At 33.9% G+C, this 17,638-nt stretch overlaps 1 protein-coding gene across 1 annotated transcript in view; it reads left to right on the forward strand.

Annotated features, from left to right (window-relative positions):
- Positions 1-17,638, forward strand: part of LOC149411492 (uncharacterized) — a 102,068-nt gene that overhangs the window by 64,411 nt on the left and 20,019 nt on the right. Inside the window, exons 5-6 of the mRNA XM_089646940.1 lie at positions 6,033-6,160; positions 6,428-6,559. Of these exons, the coding sequence (XP_089503066.1) occupies positions 6,033-6,160; positions 6,428-6,559 (260 nt within the window). The remainder of the gene's footprint in view (positions 1-6,032; positions 6,161-6,427; positions 6,560-17,638) is intronic.

Here is a 17,638-nt window from a genome sequence, read left to right on the forward strand (position 1 = left end):
TATTTGTTTGTAATTGTCCGGGTTGAGTATCTTTAAGTTATTTTAAAAATTTGATCACCACGCATAATTTCCAAGTGCTCGGTGCTAGTGAAGCTACGGCAACGGCTTTACAATTTGGGAGGCGGGTATGGGTACCGCCGCCCCGTGAACATAATCATGGCAGTCACCCCAAGTGGTTCGCAACGTTTGGTGAGGTTTGCCTAGATTTTAGCGGCGAATTCGTCTGCCCACCAAATACGTGATGTGCCGGATTGGGATAAGCCGGCTGAGGAGACTCATTGACTTCTCCAGCAGGACTCTTGTCCTATCGCCTTGCACCGCAGTGGGAAGAGTTCGTCCTTTGCTTCTGGACGCACTGAACCACGGATTCCTACCCACTCCTCAAACCTTTTTCTTTCCCAGAACTTCCTCACTCTCCTTTCTTTTAAAAGACTTTCCACACAGCACTCTAAAAGTTGACATTGACCCTAAGAGTTGCTCTGATTCGGGGGATGTCGTGAGGATAAAGGAATTGGGGAGGCGAAATAGGAAGGTTCTCGACAACTTCACACTCAACAGCTTCCATGACTGTGTTGTGTACAACTAGAGGAACTTCATCAGTACCCAGGCAGGCAATGTGTTAGGTGGTTAATGTAAGGTTTGTTGAAAGGGATTAGTTAATACGAGTCTAGTCATAACTACTTATAAGAGCAAGTCGAATATACTCCCCGTGTTCATACGGCCGACATCAACTGATAACCATTACATAATTTATTATTAATAAACCAATACAACTAGATCCATTCATATTATTGTCAATTGTAAAGTATCAATACCACAATATTGTGAATCTAATGCAGAACTGGTTTGGTTGTTCTGAGTAATGAACAGGTCTTGCAAAAGCTAGAATCAATGGCACCCAATACTATTTTATAATATCGTCCATTCAAAAATCCCTTCACCAATCCACAGCCTGTACAGTAGTGTACAGTGTACATATTCAAGAATGAGCCACATGCACCATGATGTTTTTTTTCAGTTCATTAAGGTTTTTTTTTTTTTTTTTTTTTTCACAAAGCACTCTTTTCAGGGTGAAATGCCTAAAACCAAAAAAAAGGTTTTTTTTAAACACTCAAACCGATCAATACATATTTTTAAATACATCTATTTGTATTTAGATTTTGTTTTCTTGATTGAATGAATGAATGAAATGGAATCTTGGAAATCTTAATGAATCAGCTTCCCGACATTCTAACGAGCCTAAACTTGACGTAGTAGACTCGTTGTCGATGTCAATGCATTTTTTCTAAATTTGGTGGCACTCACGCACACACACGCGCCTTTCTCTTAGTTGGGTGACATTTAAAAAAATTAAAGCAGTTAATATACTAAATAAATTTCGGTACCATCCAATTTTGATCAGGATTAAGTGATAACGCGATTCACTAATTTTAGTCAGGTTCAAGGTTCAATTCCCGGTCAAACCATTTAAAATATATATTTTCAAATATATCTATTAATAAAAATGGATGTATTATTTTCAAATAATTTTGAATTTTACGGGGTAGGTAGGTATTTAGACTTTTGAATCGCACTTTAAAACACACAGATTTTTTCGGAAAGTATTACGTGCATGTTAAATACCGAAAAAGTAATTTTTATTTTAAATGTCAACTAGGGCTAATGCTACCAAAACTTTTAGAAGAGTGAGTTTTTTACATGGATTTTACAAACTGTTAAATGGTTCAAAATCGTAGAAAACAAGCAATTGAAAAATAGTTTTTATGACAAGTTAACAACTTTTAACAGCACGCGAAAGTTAGAATCGTCAGTTTCACTGTCTGTGTGTTTGCTATATAAAAAAATCGATGCTGAGTTTTATCATTAAATATACTAATTTTATTTGCCTGTATTATGCATTGTTAATTCTGCGTGAAATCTGGTTGAATGAATTTGCTTTGAATTTAAGTGACATTATCAAAATTGGAACTACTTGTGGGAAGAATTTAAACAAGCGATATAGTAGGTGCCTACCTACATATTTTATTATATATTATTTCAACAGAATATTATTTTAATTTTCTCTTTTTAAAAGTTGGGATTATAATATTCCGTGACTTTGACGGGTCGGTTTTAGTAATCAATATAAAAAGAGCATACAAAATCCGGTTATTTTCATTTTCGAGTACTGACATCGCAAGCTAAAAACACGGATTTTTGTAAATGGTAGGCAGCATTCTCAGCCATTTATTTTTTTCAAATGCATTTAATAATTAATGCAAGTGGCTCATTGTACCAAAACTTTATACCTTAATAATCGAGCTACCAGTCGAGAATTTCACGATTGCACGTCACAAGATATTAATACATAAATCAGTCGATTATCTTCGATAAAATTGCTCATCGTTAGAAAAAAACGCAGATCACGACATTGCGGCACGATCTTTCTGAATAAATTTAATTGGGTGAACTTTTGAAAAACATATAAATCCACGCCAGCACTTTAAAGGTTAATAATATATTAACCGTAGACAATAATCAGGTCGTATTGGACATTAGGCAAACCTAAGGTTAAATTAAATGTACCTACAGTTAGTATCTTTGTATTAATTAAATTAAAATTTCAATTAAGGTACCTCATCAGTGTGACCTCTTAAACTTAATTAACTTTACACAGTTAGTTCTAATCAAGGTTACAGTGTAATGTGAATTATGAATGTTACCCAAATAGACATTAAGACAACGAATTAAATTCTGGTGCGCTTTGAATCCGCATTCAGAATTTCTACCGATTTGTAACATACCTACATATTTCTCTTGAACATAACACTTTTTAAGTTTTCAAAAGCAAAAATATTATTTTTGAAGTTAATATCTGTACATTTGTAGAACGGAAACGGTAATTATTTAAGTTCCCTTGATAGAAAAAAATATTGCAAAGTATGCTCCGCAAATAATTAACAACACATTTTTTATCTTTAAATGCAACTTAGGCATTATTTGTCGAGAGATTTTAGTATCTTTAAATGCAAGCTTAGGCATTTGTCTAGAGATTTTAGTATCTTTAAATGCAAGCTTAGGCATTTGTCTAGAGATTTTAGTATCTTTAAATGCAAGCTTAGGCATTTGTCTAGAGATTTTAGTATCTTTAAATGCAAGCTTAGGTATTTGTCTAGAGATTTTAGTATCTTTAAATGCAACTTAGAATTATGTCTACAGATTTTTTTTATCCTTAAATGCAACTTAGGCATTTGACTATAGATTTTTGTGTCTTTAAATTTAATTAAGGCATTCCTCTAGCAATTTTTAAATTCAACTTATGCATTTGTCGAGAGACTTTGGTATCTTTAAATGCAACATAGTTATTTGTCTCGTAATTTTTGTATCTTTAAATGCAATTTAGGCATTTATCAAGAGATTTTTGTATCTATGAATGCAACTTAGGCATTTGTGGAGAGATTTTTGAATATTTAAATGCTTGTTAGGCATTTGTCGAGAGGTTTCTGTACCTTTAAATGCAACTTAGTCATTTGTCGAGAGATTTTTGTATCTTAAAATGCAACTTAGGCATTTGTCGAGAGGTTTCTGTATCTTTAAATGCAACATAGGCATTTATCGAGAAATTTTTGCACTATTTTAAACAAATCGTGTTTTATTAAATATATTCACAATTTTCTCTTAAATATTATTTGGCTTTTAAATATTAGCGTGCTCACTCTAACATTCGTACATAAGTATCTCCCGTTCACACCATATTTTTCTTCATTTTGAACGATAACTATGAGGTTGTTAACTATTTGAAATATGTAATTTTTGTTTGGATATTAATTTAACAAAACGAATGTTCTTACTTAAGCCCATACCAATTATTATTCTTGTCTCGAATACCAACACGCTAAAAGCCTAACTCGATACAAAATAATTAAACGATTTCCTATTATAAAAAAATCAGATTTAGGTACTCATCACTAATGATGTCAATAATAATATTATAATATCAAAGTCACACATTTAAAAACACATGCATATGTTACCTTTTGTGTGATGATTTTATTTTGAAGGTCACCTAAATAAGGCCACCTTGGCTTTGATTGACATTTAAGATGACTTGATGAAATTATACGATTTTATTAATGTGGTTATAATCAAGTAGTTAATTTCACGCCGCGAGTCATCGTGCCTATGGCATAATTAAAATGAAAAATGATTTTTAAAATATATTTTATCATTCACGCGTGCTTTTAGTAGGTTACCGTTTATGTTTGCCAGGGGTGTGCAGTATATTATAACATTACATAGGATTACTATGAGCGTGACTCCGAATTAAACTAAATTAATATTAAGAATTCGTCTTCATCTCTGCTTATATATTTGTATAGCTTTAAGTTATACCGATAATATTTGTATGGCTTTAAGTTATAGCAATAATATTTGTATAGCGTTAAGTTATAGCAGTACTGATTTAAGATTTCCATGGCCAAAAGTATTTTTGCTATTTGTTTTTGGGGTGTTATTTATTTTATTTTATTTTTATTTAAGTTTTAATCCAGCAGAACTGAGAGGATAGTGCAATCCCAGTCTGCCATATTACACGAAATGCAGTAAAACAGGGAAACAATAAAATAAAGTAAAAAATAATGAAAATGGAAATAAGATAAAACAAAGAGAAAAAAAAATATTAGGCAGGTACCTAAACATAATATTAAAATATAAATCAAAAATAAAATAGTCATATAAATAGGTAATACAATAAAAACAATAAGATTAAATTAAATGAAACCGTCCATCAGGGAGGCCGCCGCATCATCTGCATCCATCGCTCATTGAGTGGGGAACTGAGCCACTCGGATGCAGCAGATGTTGGTTGAGTCCTACCCCAGAAGCTGGCTTGTCGGTGGCGAAGTAAGGCAGGGAATGAGTGCACCCTCCCTTCAGTAAACATTGTGGAGGCACTGCAGAACCTCGGTAGTTGCATGACCTGCCTGTATGCATTATTGTAGCACACCCTCAGCTTGTCCCATTGCGGTATTGTGTCCACAGCTCAGATGATGTTGGTTGAGTCCTACCCCAGAAGCTGGCTAGTCGGTGGCGAAGTAAGGCGGGGAATGAGTGCACCCTCCCTTCAGTAAACATTGTGGAGGCACTGCAGAAGCTCGGTAGTTGCATGAGCTGCCTGTATGCATTATTGTAGCACACCCTCAGCTTGTCCCATTGCAGTATTGTGTCCACAGCCGTGTTGCGCTAACTCCTTCTTTAGCCAACGTTTCGGACAGCATTGCAGTGTCCATCATCAGGATTAGGATCAGGTTATTTAAATAACACATCTGATATTTCTATAGCTTTAAGTTATAGCGATAATATTTGTATTTAAGCTTTAGACACTAGCGCCATTTTGAACTTCTAATGGCGATCGAACTAACTTTTCTAGGATTTTATTTTATTTTATCAATAGTAAGTTTTAAATTTACATGACATCTGCACGGTTATTTCTAAACCAAGATGTTGCTAAATACAGTATTTAAAAAATAAAAATAGTTTTAGACAGCAAAAAGTTTTTGGGAAACCACCGCCTCAAACCATAAATTAAACATGTTAATGATATTTCATAAAAATGACAGTTTTCCTCTTTGTTACTTTTGGATATACTTGTAATTGTTTAAATCTTATTCCATACAAATATTCGTTTTCCTCTTTGCTACTTTTTTATTTGAAACCGCACAAGAGCCCCAACTGCTCCAAACCGTCTGGAGCCAGTGACACTATGTCATCCCCAATTGGGGGTATGTTGTAAGGTTGAAGGTATTGGGGAGGGGAAGGAGATGAGGGAGAGGGAGATGAGGAAGTACCTGGCTATTCAGGTATCTGTATATGGCTATGCATCTAGTCACCAATCATGGCCAAAGAAACATGGTCAAGCAACGTTTCAATTCTGATTGGTGGTATTTTTGTTTTTTTGGTAGTGCATTAAATAAAAAATAACATTGACGTGTATAATGTATAACCTACAAAATTTATTCTAGTAAATTGAAACTAATTATGCTTGTTTTTTCCAGATGCCAAATTCTGGGTGGGACGAGAAGATAAGCCCTCTCCTCAAGGAACCAGGATCCCAGACGAGAACGGCAAGGAAGCCCCGCTCATCAAGTACGACAGAAAGACCATCGTACTCACTTTACCTGGGGTAAGAAATACCAACCAACCAACATTTCAGATAGAATTACAACGTAAAATTATAATATTATCATTCACGAATTAATTTAGATTCAAAATATCACCATACAACAAATTAAAGAAAAAACCCAAATTGCATGAATATATATTTAAAAAATGATTTTGAATGTCAATTCGGGACTTAAAAAGGTCAAATCGGGATTTTTTAATCTCGGGAAACGACCCTATCCCTTAACGGCACCTTCGGCGTATAAAATGAATGCATTTTTCTCCCTAGGACCTGACGATATTCGACATCCGCCACTTCGGCGTGTGGTGTGAAGCCTTCACAGTGGACTTTGGTCACATCAAGATCCCCGAGCTGCCCAACGTCCCCCCCTCCCTCAAGATGCTCGGAGTCAGCCCCCAGGTAGATACACAAACAAACACATCCTTTCTCATCATATTAAATAACCAAACCTCATCATACAAACATTATATGAAACTAACCTGAAACATATTTTAAATTGCGGTAATTTGCAGGTTTTCACTGACTAATTACGATAATAATAAACCATGTTCTATGAAATTATAAGAAAGAATCTGCACCAAACTAAATACAAAAATATGCTAAAAGAAGAGAAAATCCTCAGGTATTTTCTTCATGCGGATGCATGGAACTTATCCTCATATCCTTATCATGCGCCATATGAACTCACTTGAGGCAACGAATACATTTATCCCAGAAACTGGACGTTATACAAATCTTGCAATACTTAGTTTTAATATAGCCCATTTCTCCTGGAACGCAGAGGCATGCCTGAAAACTTCCGCTGTAGTCATCACCACGACTTATTCTATACACCACACGGAATAACATATGTTCTAGCACAGCATACCATGATAAACGGAATAGTGCTTTCGAATGAAATTTGTAAAACAATACAAATATTTAATTACTTTTCACCTTATCTCTTCTAAGTCTGAACTCTCTACTTCAATCTTCCGTATAATTAAGAAATTTACCTTTTTAACTAAAACTAATATAATATTCTTTTGCCTTTCCTCTCTCCATAATTTGTAACGATGGCCAGAACACCCTTGAAAGGTCAATCAAATCGGGAAATACAGTGTAAGATCAAGGCTTAAGATAAGGCTTGAACGCTATTTCCTCTGTGAGTTGTAAATCTGTAAAAATAGTTCAAAACACAATAATAATTATTTTTTTAATTGCTTAGTGTAAAAAAAATATCAAAAAGGGGTCATGAAATCTGACACGAATTCGAGTAGAAAATTATTTATTTATAAATACATTTTAAGACTACACCCATTTTAGCTTTAATTAAAAAAAAATATTATAAATTTCAGCGAAGTTAATTATTAATAAGTTATTAACGGCAAATAACCTTGTCAATGGCAATGAAACCCAAAACGTGTAAATAAACAGTTGGTTCCTGTAAAAAATAAAAATCAAAGATAAATTTAAGCAAAAGCGTTAACCAAAAACAATCTACAAAAAAGGCATTGAATTACAATAGACAAAAGCATATATTTAAAATACAAGACACCGACAGATCTTAGTTGATACTAAGATTGATCTGTCGGTCTAGAACAATATATAAGTTTGTAACAAATTTACGTAACTTCTATTAAGTACCGCATATCAGTCTCAACTGCTCTCAACCGTCTAGAGCCAGTGAGATTATGGCATCCTCAACAATTAAGGTATGTAATGAGGCTGAACGAGGTGAGGAGGGGAAAAATACGAGAAAGAGGAAGATGAGATATCTGACTGTTAAGATCTGGTCATCAAACCCGGCTAAAGCCATTTCAAGCAACGCTTCAGTTCTGAATGTTGGTCTTTCACCAGGACGTTATTGAAAGCATCTACCACTTTGAAATGTGCCGCAATATGTATTGTTTTTCAAAATAATATAATTAATTTTGAAATAACAAACACTAATCAAATAAAATTTATTTGGAATTTAATTCATCTACTTTAATTTCACATTTGTTTTCAGGATTTAATGAATGCAAATCTTAAAAGCGGAAATTAATTCACTTCTCGAAATACGATCAAGCTGAAACATTTTATTTTATTTTATTTATTAGCGTTATAAACAGTCTTTATACATGCATATATGACAGTGATCAGAGTAGTTATGTCATTGACCAATAAAATAACGACAAAACAAACAATAACAGAAAAATACATAACAACAAACCTAATACAAACAATTCTGATAAAGTACATCAATTATCAAAAATGTATTAATCAATTGAAATATTTAAAAAAAAATCAATGAAATAAAAAGTTTTTTGGTTAAATAAGATGCAGTATCACTTTATTACGGATGCTCTGAATTTAGCTAGGTTCGTGTTAAACAAATCGATGTTTGGGCATAATCTATTTAATGTGCTACAGCTTCTTCTTATAAATACATTTTCAAGGTAATTTGTATTGCTTTTAGGAATATAAACGTATCCAGAGATCGAGTAACTCTTTTTGGACATTTGAAATGAATATTTTGTAGTAAGTATGGGCTATCAATATGGTTATGAAGTATCTTATAGAGCATCAATAGGTCTCTGATATCACGGCGTTGTTCAAGAGATTTAAGGTTTATAGGGATATAGTATTCATAATTTCGCACGCGATAAGAGACATATTTGATAAACTTTTTCTGAACTCTTTCTAGATGTGCTGTATAAGTAGAACAATGAGGGTTCCACACTGTTGAAGCGTACTCCAGGTGGCTTCTGACGTAAGATAAATCTCAACATTTTCAAAGCCTTCGACGTGATATGCTCGACGTGAGATTGAAACATAAGCTTACTGTCTAATAGAACTCCAAGATCTCTTATTACATTTACCCTGTTAAACACATATATATATATATATATATATATATATATATATATATATAGAGATATCAACTTTTAGTGAAATCACGTACACAACTTACATGGACATTTCTCTGGAATCGGATGACATTACGGCAGTTAAAATACGAACTAATGGTAATTGTTGCCCGATCGGCATTTGGCGAGGTTAGTAGAGTTGTCGACTCATTTTCTAGGTAGGAAGGTTCAATCCTCAGTCAAACCATTTTTTTAAGGTTTAAAAGATATTTCTAAATAGATGTATTATTGTAAAAAAACTACCAAAAAAAGTACCTTTATCGTTGTTTTTTTTAATTATTAGTAAAATAATAGTTATGTTTTCCGCTCAAAATCTTAAAAACGCGGTTCTCAAAATCATGTTAATACAAATCGCGTTAAAAGAGCAATAACTAGACACTTTCATTATTTCAGATTCTACGTTGTACGTCGTGAACAGATAAAAACGTAAACAGAGTGTAAATAATGAAATCGCTCACATGAGGAAAAAACTGTAATAAAGTTTACAGTTATCCATAACAAGAGAAGGCAGTCAGTTGTTAGTCAGTTAGTGGGTGCCTAGACTGCCAACACTTACTACAGTGCCTACTGCCCGTGGCATATGAGAATAGCTAAAGGTAGGTAATTGTTATAAGTAGGTACCTACTGGTAACGTCTTGAACTCATTTTAAATAGTTGGGATTCATTAAGCGTGAATTTTGCTCTTGTACTACTGGGTAACCTAAAAATATTGCGCTTTAAGAGATAATAAAAAACGAACATAAAATATCTTTTTTTATGTTCGTGCTACGTGATGTAGTTTTTGAAAAAAATCACCACGTAAAAAGCATTTTGGATGACTGACGATTGAACCTTCCTACCCAGAAACTGGAGTCGATAACTCTATCAACCTCACCAAATGCCAATCGCGTAGAACCGACATTTATTTCGTATATTAACTGCTGTAATGTCATGTGATTTCGGAGAAATTCGTGTACATATATCCTCGTGCGTGCATGTGATTGTCACCTAAAGTTAAAAAAAATCATTGCCATCAACAATGCGTCTATAAGCTGAGTTTCAGTTGGATAAAATGTCAGGAAGTAAGTTAATTTCCGCATCCAAGGTTTGCATTCATTCACGAAAACAATGGTGAAATTCAAATACAGGGTTTTTCAATAAGAGGTGTTATTTTGATATTCAATCGTAAAAGATGAATGGTTTCGTTGCTTGTGTGGCACGTAGCGCCGTCTTGTTGAAAGTGAACGTTGTCCAAATTAGTACCATCCAATTCCGGCCATAAAAAAATCATTAATCATCTCTCGATAGCGATCCATTCACCGTAACTGTTGCTCCAGCCTCATTTTCGAAAAAGTAATGTCCAATGACTCCGCCTGATCATAAACCGCACCAAACAGTCACTCGTTGAAAATAAAGAGGCTTTTCAACAATAACTCTTGAGTTTTCCGAGCCAATTTTGCTTGTTGACGAAGTCACCGAGATGGAAATGGGCCTTAGCACTCAAGATGATTTGCATTTGATTCACTCAAGTGAATTTTAATAATTTCAATGCGTTTTTGAAGCGTGTACCGTTCCATTTTTATTAATGGCGTAGTTTTTACTTGTCAAATGTCAAAAAATGACAGCTTCAAAAGTAACATCTACCGAAATAGCGAGCTATTAAAAATAACACCTCTTATTGGAAAACGATATAGATGTATTTAAATAAAAGTTAATTGATCGAAATAATGTTTTGTTATGTTAGGTTAGGTTTTTGACTAATTTTGTAAAAAGAGTGTATTTGTAAAATAGTGTTTTTTTCATACCTACTGTGTACTGTATGTGATGTAGTTTTTGTTTAAGAAAGAAAAATTAAGAGACAATAAGTATGTTAATCGTTAGTAAAAAAAAAATTGTTAAAAAATGCGGCAATGGATAATAATTTGAAACGTAACCTTACATATCTTGAATACCCGAGGACACCTTTTCTCAACTGAGTTTAGACTTATATATCTCGATCGAATCCACAAGGACACCTTTCCTCAACTGAGTTTAGACTTGGTATTCGTACTTGGGCAGAATTCTTTTTGCCCTTCTCCAGCACCGTGACAGATGAAGTTGTGCCACAATGATTCCATATATACGGGCTTGTAATGGGTCGTAAAGAGCGGTAACGTGACGTGCTTCACTGTCTAGCTTTGTGTCACATAGTGCTTTAACGTTCTCATAATTTTAGTAATTGAGTACTTAGTTGTAATCTTAATTGATCTAATAAGTTATTTGAATTATTCCATTCTTTCGAACAAAGTAATTAACTCATCTATCACCCTATAATGCTTATAAAATTTGCTGTCATAAAATATAACCTCTATTCTGTGGACCTTGAATTTCGGACAGAGTTTTTCTTTTGTAACAGCTTTTTTACTTACTGTTTTCACAAAACACAAGTTATTGGTTTATCGCTAGATTTATTTGACGATAATAAATACAAATAGATTTAATTGGTCGTGAAAAAAATCCCATAGATGATGCCTGAGATTTTTTTTGTAATTCTTTTCGAATTTTAACTAACTAACCATCAACTCGTTTCGCAGCATGGGTAGGCAGATAGAATGTACCACCATACAGCTCTGTCTTGGTACATGCTTTCATACAACGTTTTGCTTAATACACTTCTTACATAAAGACTTTTATTGATTAATTTGATCATGCCATGTCTACCCCGGGTCATTGAATTGTTCTTCTTTTATTGTAAAATGTCAATTTTATATCTTTATCTCAAATAAAACAGCTTTCATTCTTATTTATGAACTTTAAAAAAGGTTAAAAAATACGCAAAAAAAAAGAAATTTACTTTATAATCATCGAAAAAAAATGCCACGAAAACTCAATCTTTTACTAACCAGGAAAAAACTCTGGGAGGCGATTTTGTAAAGTAGCTATTGGATTGCTTTTCTCGTCCCATTTGTGTGGTGTTTGCATGTTATAATGTTGACTGGTAAAACGTTTGTAATACTTTATGACGTTGTGATGTCATTTGTGTTTGTGGGTGTGAGTTTATAATCCTTTTATATATATATTATATCATATTAAGGCGATGCACCACATCGTGTAATATTTGGAATCGGGCCGCTAACAATAACACTCCTTATGTAGACTGCGATAGGGTTTAAATTACCGCTTAACACCTGTTTTGATTTATGCAAGAAAAAATATCGCCAAAATAAATTGTTTTATTTTATTTTGTGACGTTTAGGAACAAATATTTGAATGTTTTACAATCATTTTCCAAAGAACTTTTTTTGCCACATTATACAGTAAAATTACAACACTAACTACATTACTAACAGCAACCGAAACGGGGTTATTATTATGCGTTATTTCAAAGGCCAAGATGTGTTCTACTAAATATTTCTAAGCAAACCAAAAAGATATGATTTTTCATTACTTGGTAGTGCTTCACCTTAAGATGTATTATATTCACACAGTTTTCTTACTGTAAGCAGATTTGTTTTTTCATACGTAGACTAATAAAGTACTGCGCAATAATAAAAAATAGCAGTGAAAATTGCAAGGGCGGTGGTACTTCGTCTAACGCTAGGGAATATATCGCGTTGATCTTTGGTATTCCACTATGTGTAAGGAACTGTGAGCACAATATAATTATAATGTGTATGAGATCACAAATAACCTGAAAATCTCCTTTCTAAATATCCACTTGCATAAATATCGGCTCTTGCAAAGGTGGCCGCCATTTTCGCAGTCGCTTCTTGCCCAATTATATATGCCGCATCTGTAGACTGTTAAATGATGAAGCTGATATTAAAATTATTCTTGTGGTTTGTTTCTTATTCCAGGATTATTAACAAGCATATCTCTTTTGTGTTTGATATTTCACGGCAGTATGTGAAATTATGGATTTTGCTAAAACAACAAATTCTTGATTACCACGGTACATGATTTCCAAGAAATATGCATTAGTCGAAACTGCTTAGATTGAGATAGAAGAAGAAAATGGCTCCAAATTAAAGAAGTCTGCATTAAGTATAAGTAAATATTATACTGTTTATTACATTGCTCTATTACTCATTTCATTACATACAATAAATAACATACTGTTTAAATTTAGAAAAAAACGTCTTTAAAATTCGCATACACATTAAAGAATTATTTTGCTCGTGCACTTCTGTTGTTCTCAGTTTTGATGTCGTGCTATATAGAGTCACGTGGGGTAACCGTGCGCAATTTTTACATTAGGATTTTTGTATTAAAAAGCTTTAGGAATCTTACTCAATTTTTTTGTTTATTAAAATGATCGATTCTCAAGGCACATCAAACAACCATAAAAACCTCATATGGTTCATAAATCAAACAGTTATATAAAAAAGTTTACATGCATGTCGATTGCGTACACTTACCCCGTGTGTGGGGTAAGTATACGCATACCATAGGGTAAGTGTTCGCACCGCGAAGAGTTACCCTCTATTGCGATTATCACACTTAAATTGCCCCTTATCGTAGTCTGTGCAGTTCTCATGCCACCATGCTTTACACACAATACATTCTATCCAATCTTCTGTTGGTCGATCTCGATATTTCTCCTTGCATTGTGGGCAAAAATAGTCCTTAAAAGCCTGTTTTTGTGCTCTCTTTGTTATGTTAACAGTTATGCATGCTGGAATCTCCCGCCTTACGCTTTGTGGTGCGACTTTCTTGAAAAGAAGTGATCGTCCGATTTCCATGGTTTTAATTATTGGTTTTCGGACCATTTTTGCATCTGCATCTCTCTGCTTCTGATGAAGTTTCTTTTTATAGAGACTTGAGGTAATTATTTCAGACTTGCAAGCATTTTTTCGTCGTTTTTGTGTATTAGTTGCTTTTGGCAGAGGAATTACAACATATATTGGGACGTTAAGGACTGATGTTGCATCTTGTGGTGGAGAGCTGGCCTGAACTTTAATTTCATCTTCAATCGGATCGTAAGAAGCTGACGAATAATATTTTTATTATGTCTGAGAAGCGTTTGTGGGCTGCTCGGTGCCGCATGTATTTCGACATAGCAAGAGATCTGGTTGTTCAGAATATCTGTGCTAATTATCGATCCTATGTCACTTTGCTCTTGATTAGCTAACGGAGAGATAATAGATACGTCAGGTTGGGGCTCGAACATATCAGTAACAGAAACAGCTGCAAAATCAGTTTTGGTGAAGAATTCACTGTCTAAAGGATGTATTCCGCTTACGTTAAAACCTGATACAGCATTCCCCAGAGTTGAACCTTTCTTGAAGGCTTTATTGAAAATTGAGACAACTTGGTATTGATTGATCTTGTTGATTTCAGCATACTCGTAAACGAATTTTCTCATTGTCTGCAGTCAGGCCATAGAACATTTCGTCAGTTTTTTTAATCAACGATTTCAGCCTGAAAATAAATGAATAATTATTAGATCAATAGTTTCACGAAAAAATGACAACTGCACGCAGTTTTACTGCGGCGTTTACGCAGAGTGGCTTCACTGATCCCAACAATATCTGCAGCAGCCCGCTGACTCTTCCCCTCTTTCATAAGCCTTTTTGCAGTTTCAATCTGCTCTTGAGTGCAAACTGATCTCTCCGGGTGCTTTCTCACGTACACACGCGGCATATTTCAATGTAAAAAAATAACGAGAGTTGAAATATTATGCTATAAAGTCAATTTTATCTATGGGGTAAGTGTTCGCAATCGTCCAACTGCGAACGCTTACCCCAGCACACTTACCCCATCACACCAAAATTCAATACAATTTAAAAATCAGATTAGTGGTTATCTTTATTAGAATTATCACTTTGCACCCGTCTAACTAACAATATTTCACCAAAAATTATCATAGACCACGTCGCTCTGACACAGCTGGTTACACAATAGCACACATCGGTAACGGAGATGAAAAATTTAAGAAAAGCACGAAAAAAAGTAATTTACCTACCAGTTTTTATTGACAAATCAGCATCCACTGTACACATGTCCTGCTTCGGCGCGATCCAGAACGCTACTGATTTAAGGAACGCGCGGGCGCTTAACAGGCACAATCTTGTCGGAAACATCACTGCGAACACTTACACTCCGCGTACGGTTACCCCACGTGACTCTAATATTGATTATTATTCATCTAAAGGATTAAATTTCAGTTTAAGTTTGTTTCGAATCGAAAAAAATGTGATTTAGATTAATTACGTGCATAAAAACATGTCAAAATTACATAAAACTAAAAGGCTAAAACATAAGTTCGACTGCTTGGGCCTTTTATACTCGTATATTTGAAATTATTGGTCATTGGTGTTCGAAAAGTCACATTCAGACGAGAGCCTAAAAAGTGGAAAGACGGTCATGAGGCGCTACGGTCAACAATGATAACCCTTTTTAGTGACTATTAGTGTCTACGAAAGTAAACCACTTTTTTGAAATCCTAATGCGGTATCAAAAATTAAAGATCAGATTACCTTGATAGATGCATATTTATTTGCTCAGCTGTTGTAATAATTGAATGGATATCTGAATGACACTTCTGTGCATAATACGGAATCCTCAATACATTAGTTTTTTAGCCAAAATTTTGCAAAAAATTGCAATTTTATCTTTGATATACGAGAGATTAACGCACTTTAAATTTATTTGTAGAATGCCATTGGACTGCTAATATAAAGCAAAATGATTACATTATGCCATTGTTGGAAATCAACTTGAATACAACTCTCCCGTTTGTAGCCAAGTTTAAAATATTCATGTACAAGCTATTGTATATAAAATGATAAATACAACATAAATTATAACGTTTCCAAAGGTTTAAATTGTACTCATTTTAAAATTATATGAATATGCTTAAATTGTCGGAAAGAAGGATTTCACTGACTTTGTATTTCTATTCAAAATTATAAATGACACATTTGATATTCCAGAATTCCTTGTATTGGCAAGCTTTTGGTTACTACTACGTAATATTAGAAATCGGGATTTATTTCAGTGCTTAAATTCTGCGATTAAATATAATTTGTATTCCTCATTGTCCAGAATATTAACGGAGCGAAATAATTATGCGAGGCCATTTTCAATTTATAACTAAATTAATACAAAAAATTGTTACTGAGGCAGTTCCATAACGCTGTATATTTTTTACCATTCCTATGTAAAAGCTCGTAAAAAGGGCGTTAGTAAATAAATAAATTAGTACATTTCTGTGGGGAGGATTTTCAATTTTTCTACCCTTGTTCCATTAGATTTTCATAATGTCTGCACAAGGTCCGCATTCTTTATATCTTCTCCGAGGAATCTCGTTCAATAATGTGACCGCTCTTCACAATTGACTTCTTTGCCCTCGAACCAGCAGATTTCAGACGCAGAATCGAAGTGGAGGAGGCCAATTTCTACTTTGGGATGTCGTGCCATTATGATGAACCGAAAAAGTGAGACAAATTTATGAGCCAATTGGAAACCACGAAAGAATGGGAACTTACAGAATGGTAAACTTTGCATTCACAATTAAAGTAAACCCTTAAATAAAAAAAAACACGTAGTTTGATATATTAGACCAAATTTTTTTTAGTTTTAATATTAATCATAAAATCATGGAGATTGCTTACCTACGGTAGCAAATATAGTTAGCTCACAATAAAAAAGAAAAATTCAAAGACCTTGATTCCAAGAAGAATATTCAGATAAAGTTCCTTTTATTATAAAATCTGTCTCTTTTTACAATCTTCTTGCATCATTTGGATTTAATGTCAAGCAATTTTGCGTCTGGTTTTTTGTTACAAAACCGGTTCAAGATGCCAATGTTTGAGTCGAAAGTGATCGGCGATCACGTAATACCGAATTGTATGAAGAATAACATAGAGAGATAAGTCCACATAATACAGAGTCTTTAAGTATAGGAATTAACGTTGTTAACGATACTTAGACAATTGAGATTTTAAATGAATTGGCTGGAAAACCCACACTTCTGTGATTCAATTTACTTTCGTTTAATATGATTAAAAAAAGAGGCCCCTTCATAAAAATTACGTGATCTTTTATATTAGTTTGCTTTGTCTGGTTTTAATAGCGGAGGCTGCGGTCTACACAATTAGGAGATGCAATTTTGAAATGTAATAATTAAGGCCAAGCTGGTATAATGGCTTTATTAGTTACAATACGGACACTGGAACATTATTCTATGTACTACGATAAACGTATGAACTAACATTATTTCTCTTAAGTTTATCGTGTAGTTTATGGCTTAACGCTTGGACGATCTCCATGAGATAGTGGTAAGCTTTCTTGCTTCGGATAAAATTTACTTGTTCGAAACCCAAAGTAGGATATCATTTTTCTCTAATTTCTGTAGTAAAAATAAAATAATATCTATTGAATTTGCGTCTGGTTCCAGATGTTTAAATTCAATCACCCTGGCGTGAGACTTAAAATCATCATTGAAGCGTTTCTTGAAATAGCTTTAGATCTTACAAAACTTCTCATTTTCTTTCTCTTTCCCCTACCGCATTTCTTTCAGCCTGACAAGCCTTTCATAAGTTGTAATGCTATAGTTCCACTTGCTCCGGGCAGATGGTTTATCACATAAAACATAATTAAAAAATCCTAACTTAGTCTTCTGTAG

This window comes from Hesperophylax consimilis, chromosome 25 (assembly GCF_061612785.1).
Source record: "Hesperophylax consimilis isolate HC1 chromosome 25, BYU_Hcon_1.0, whole genome shotgun sequence".
Taxonomy (NCBI): Eukaryota; Metazoa; Arthropoda; class Insecta; order Trichoptera; family Limnephilidae; genus Hesperophylax; species Hesperophylax consimilis.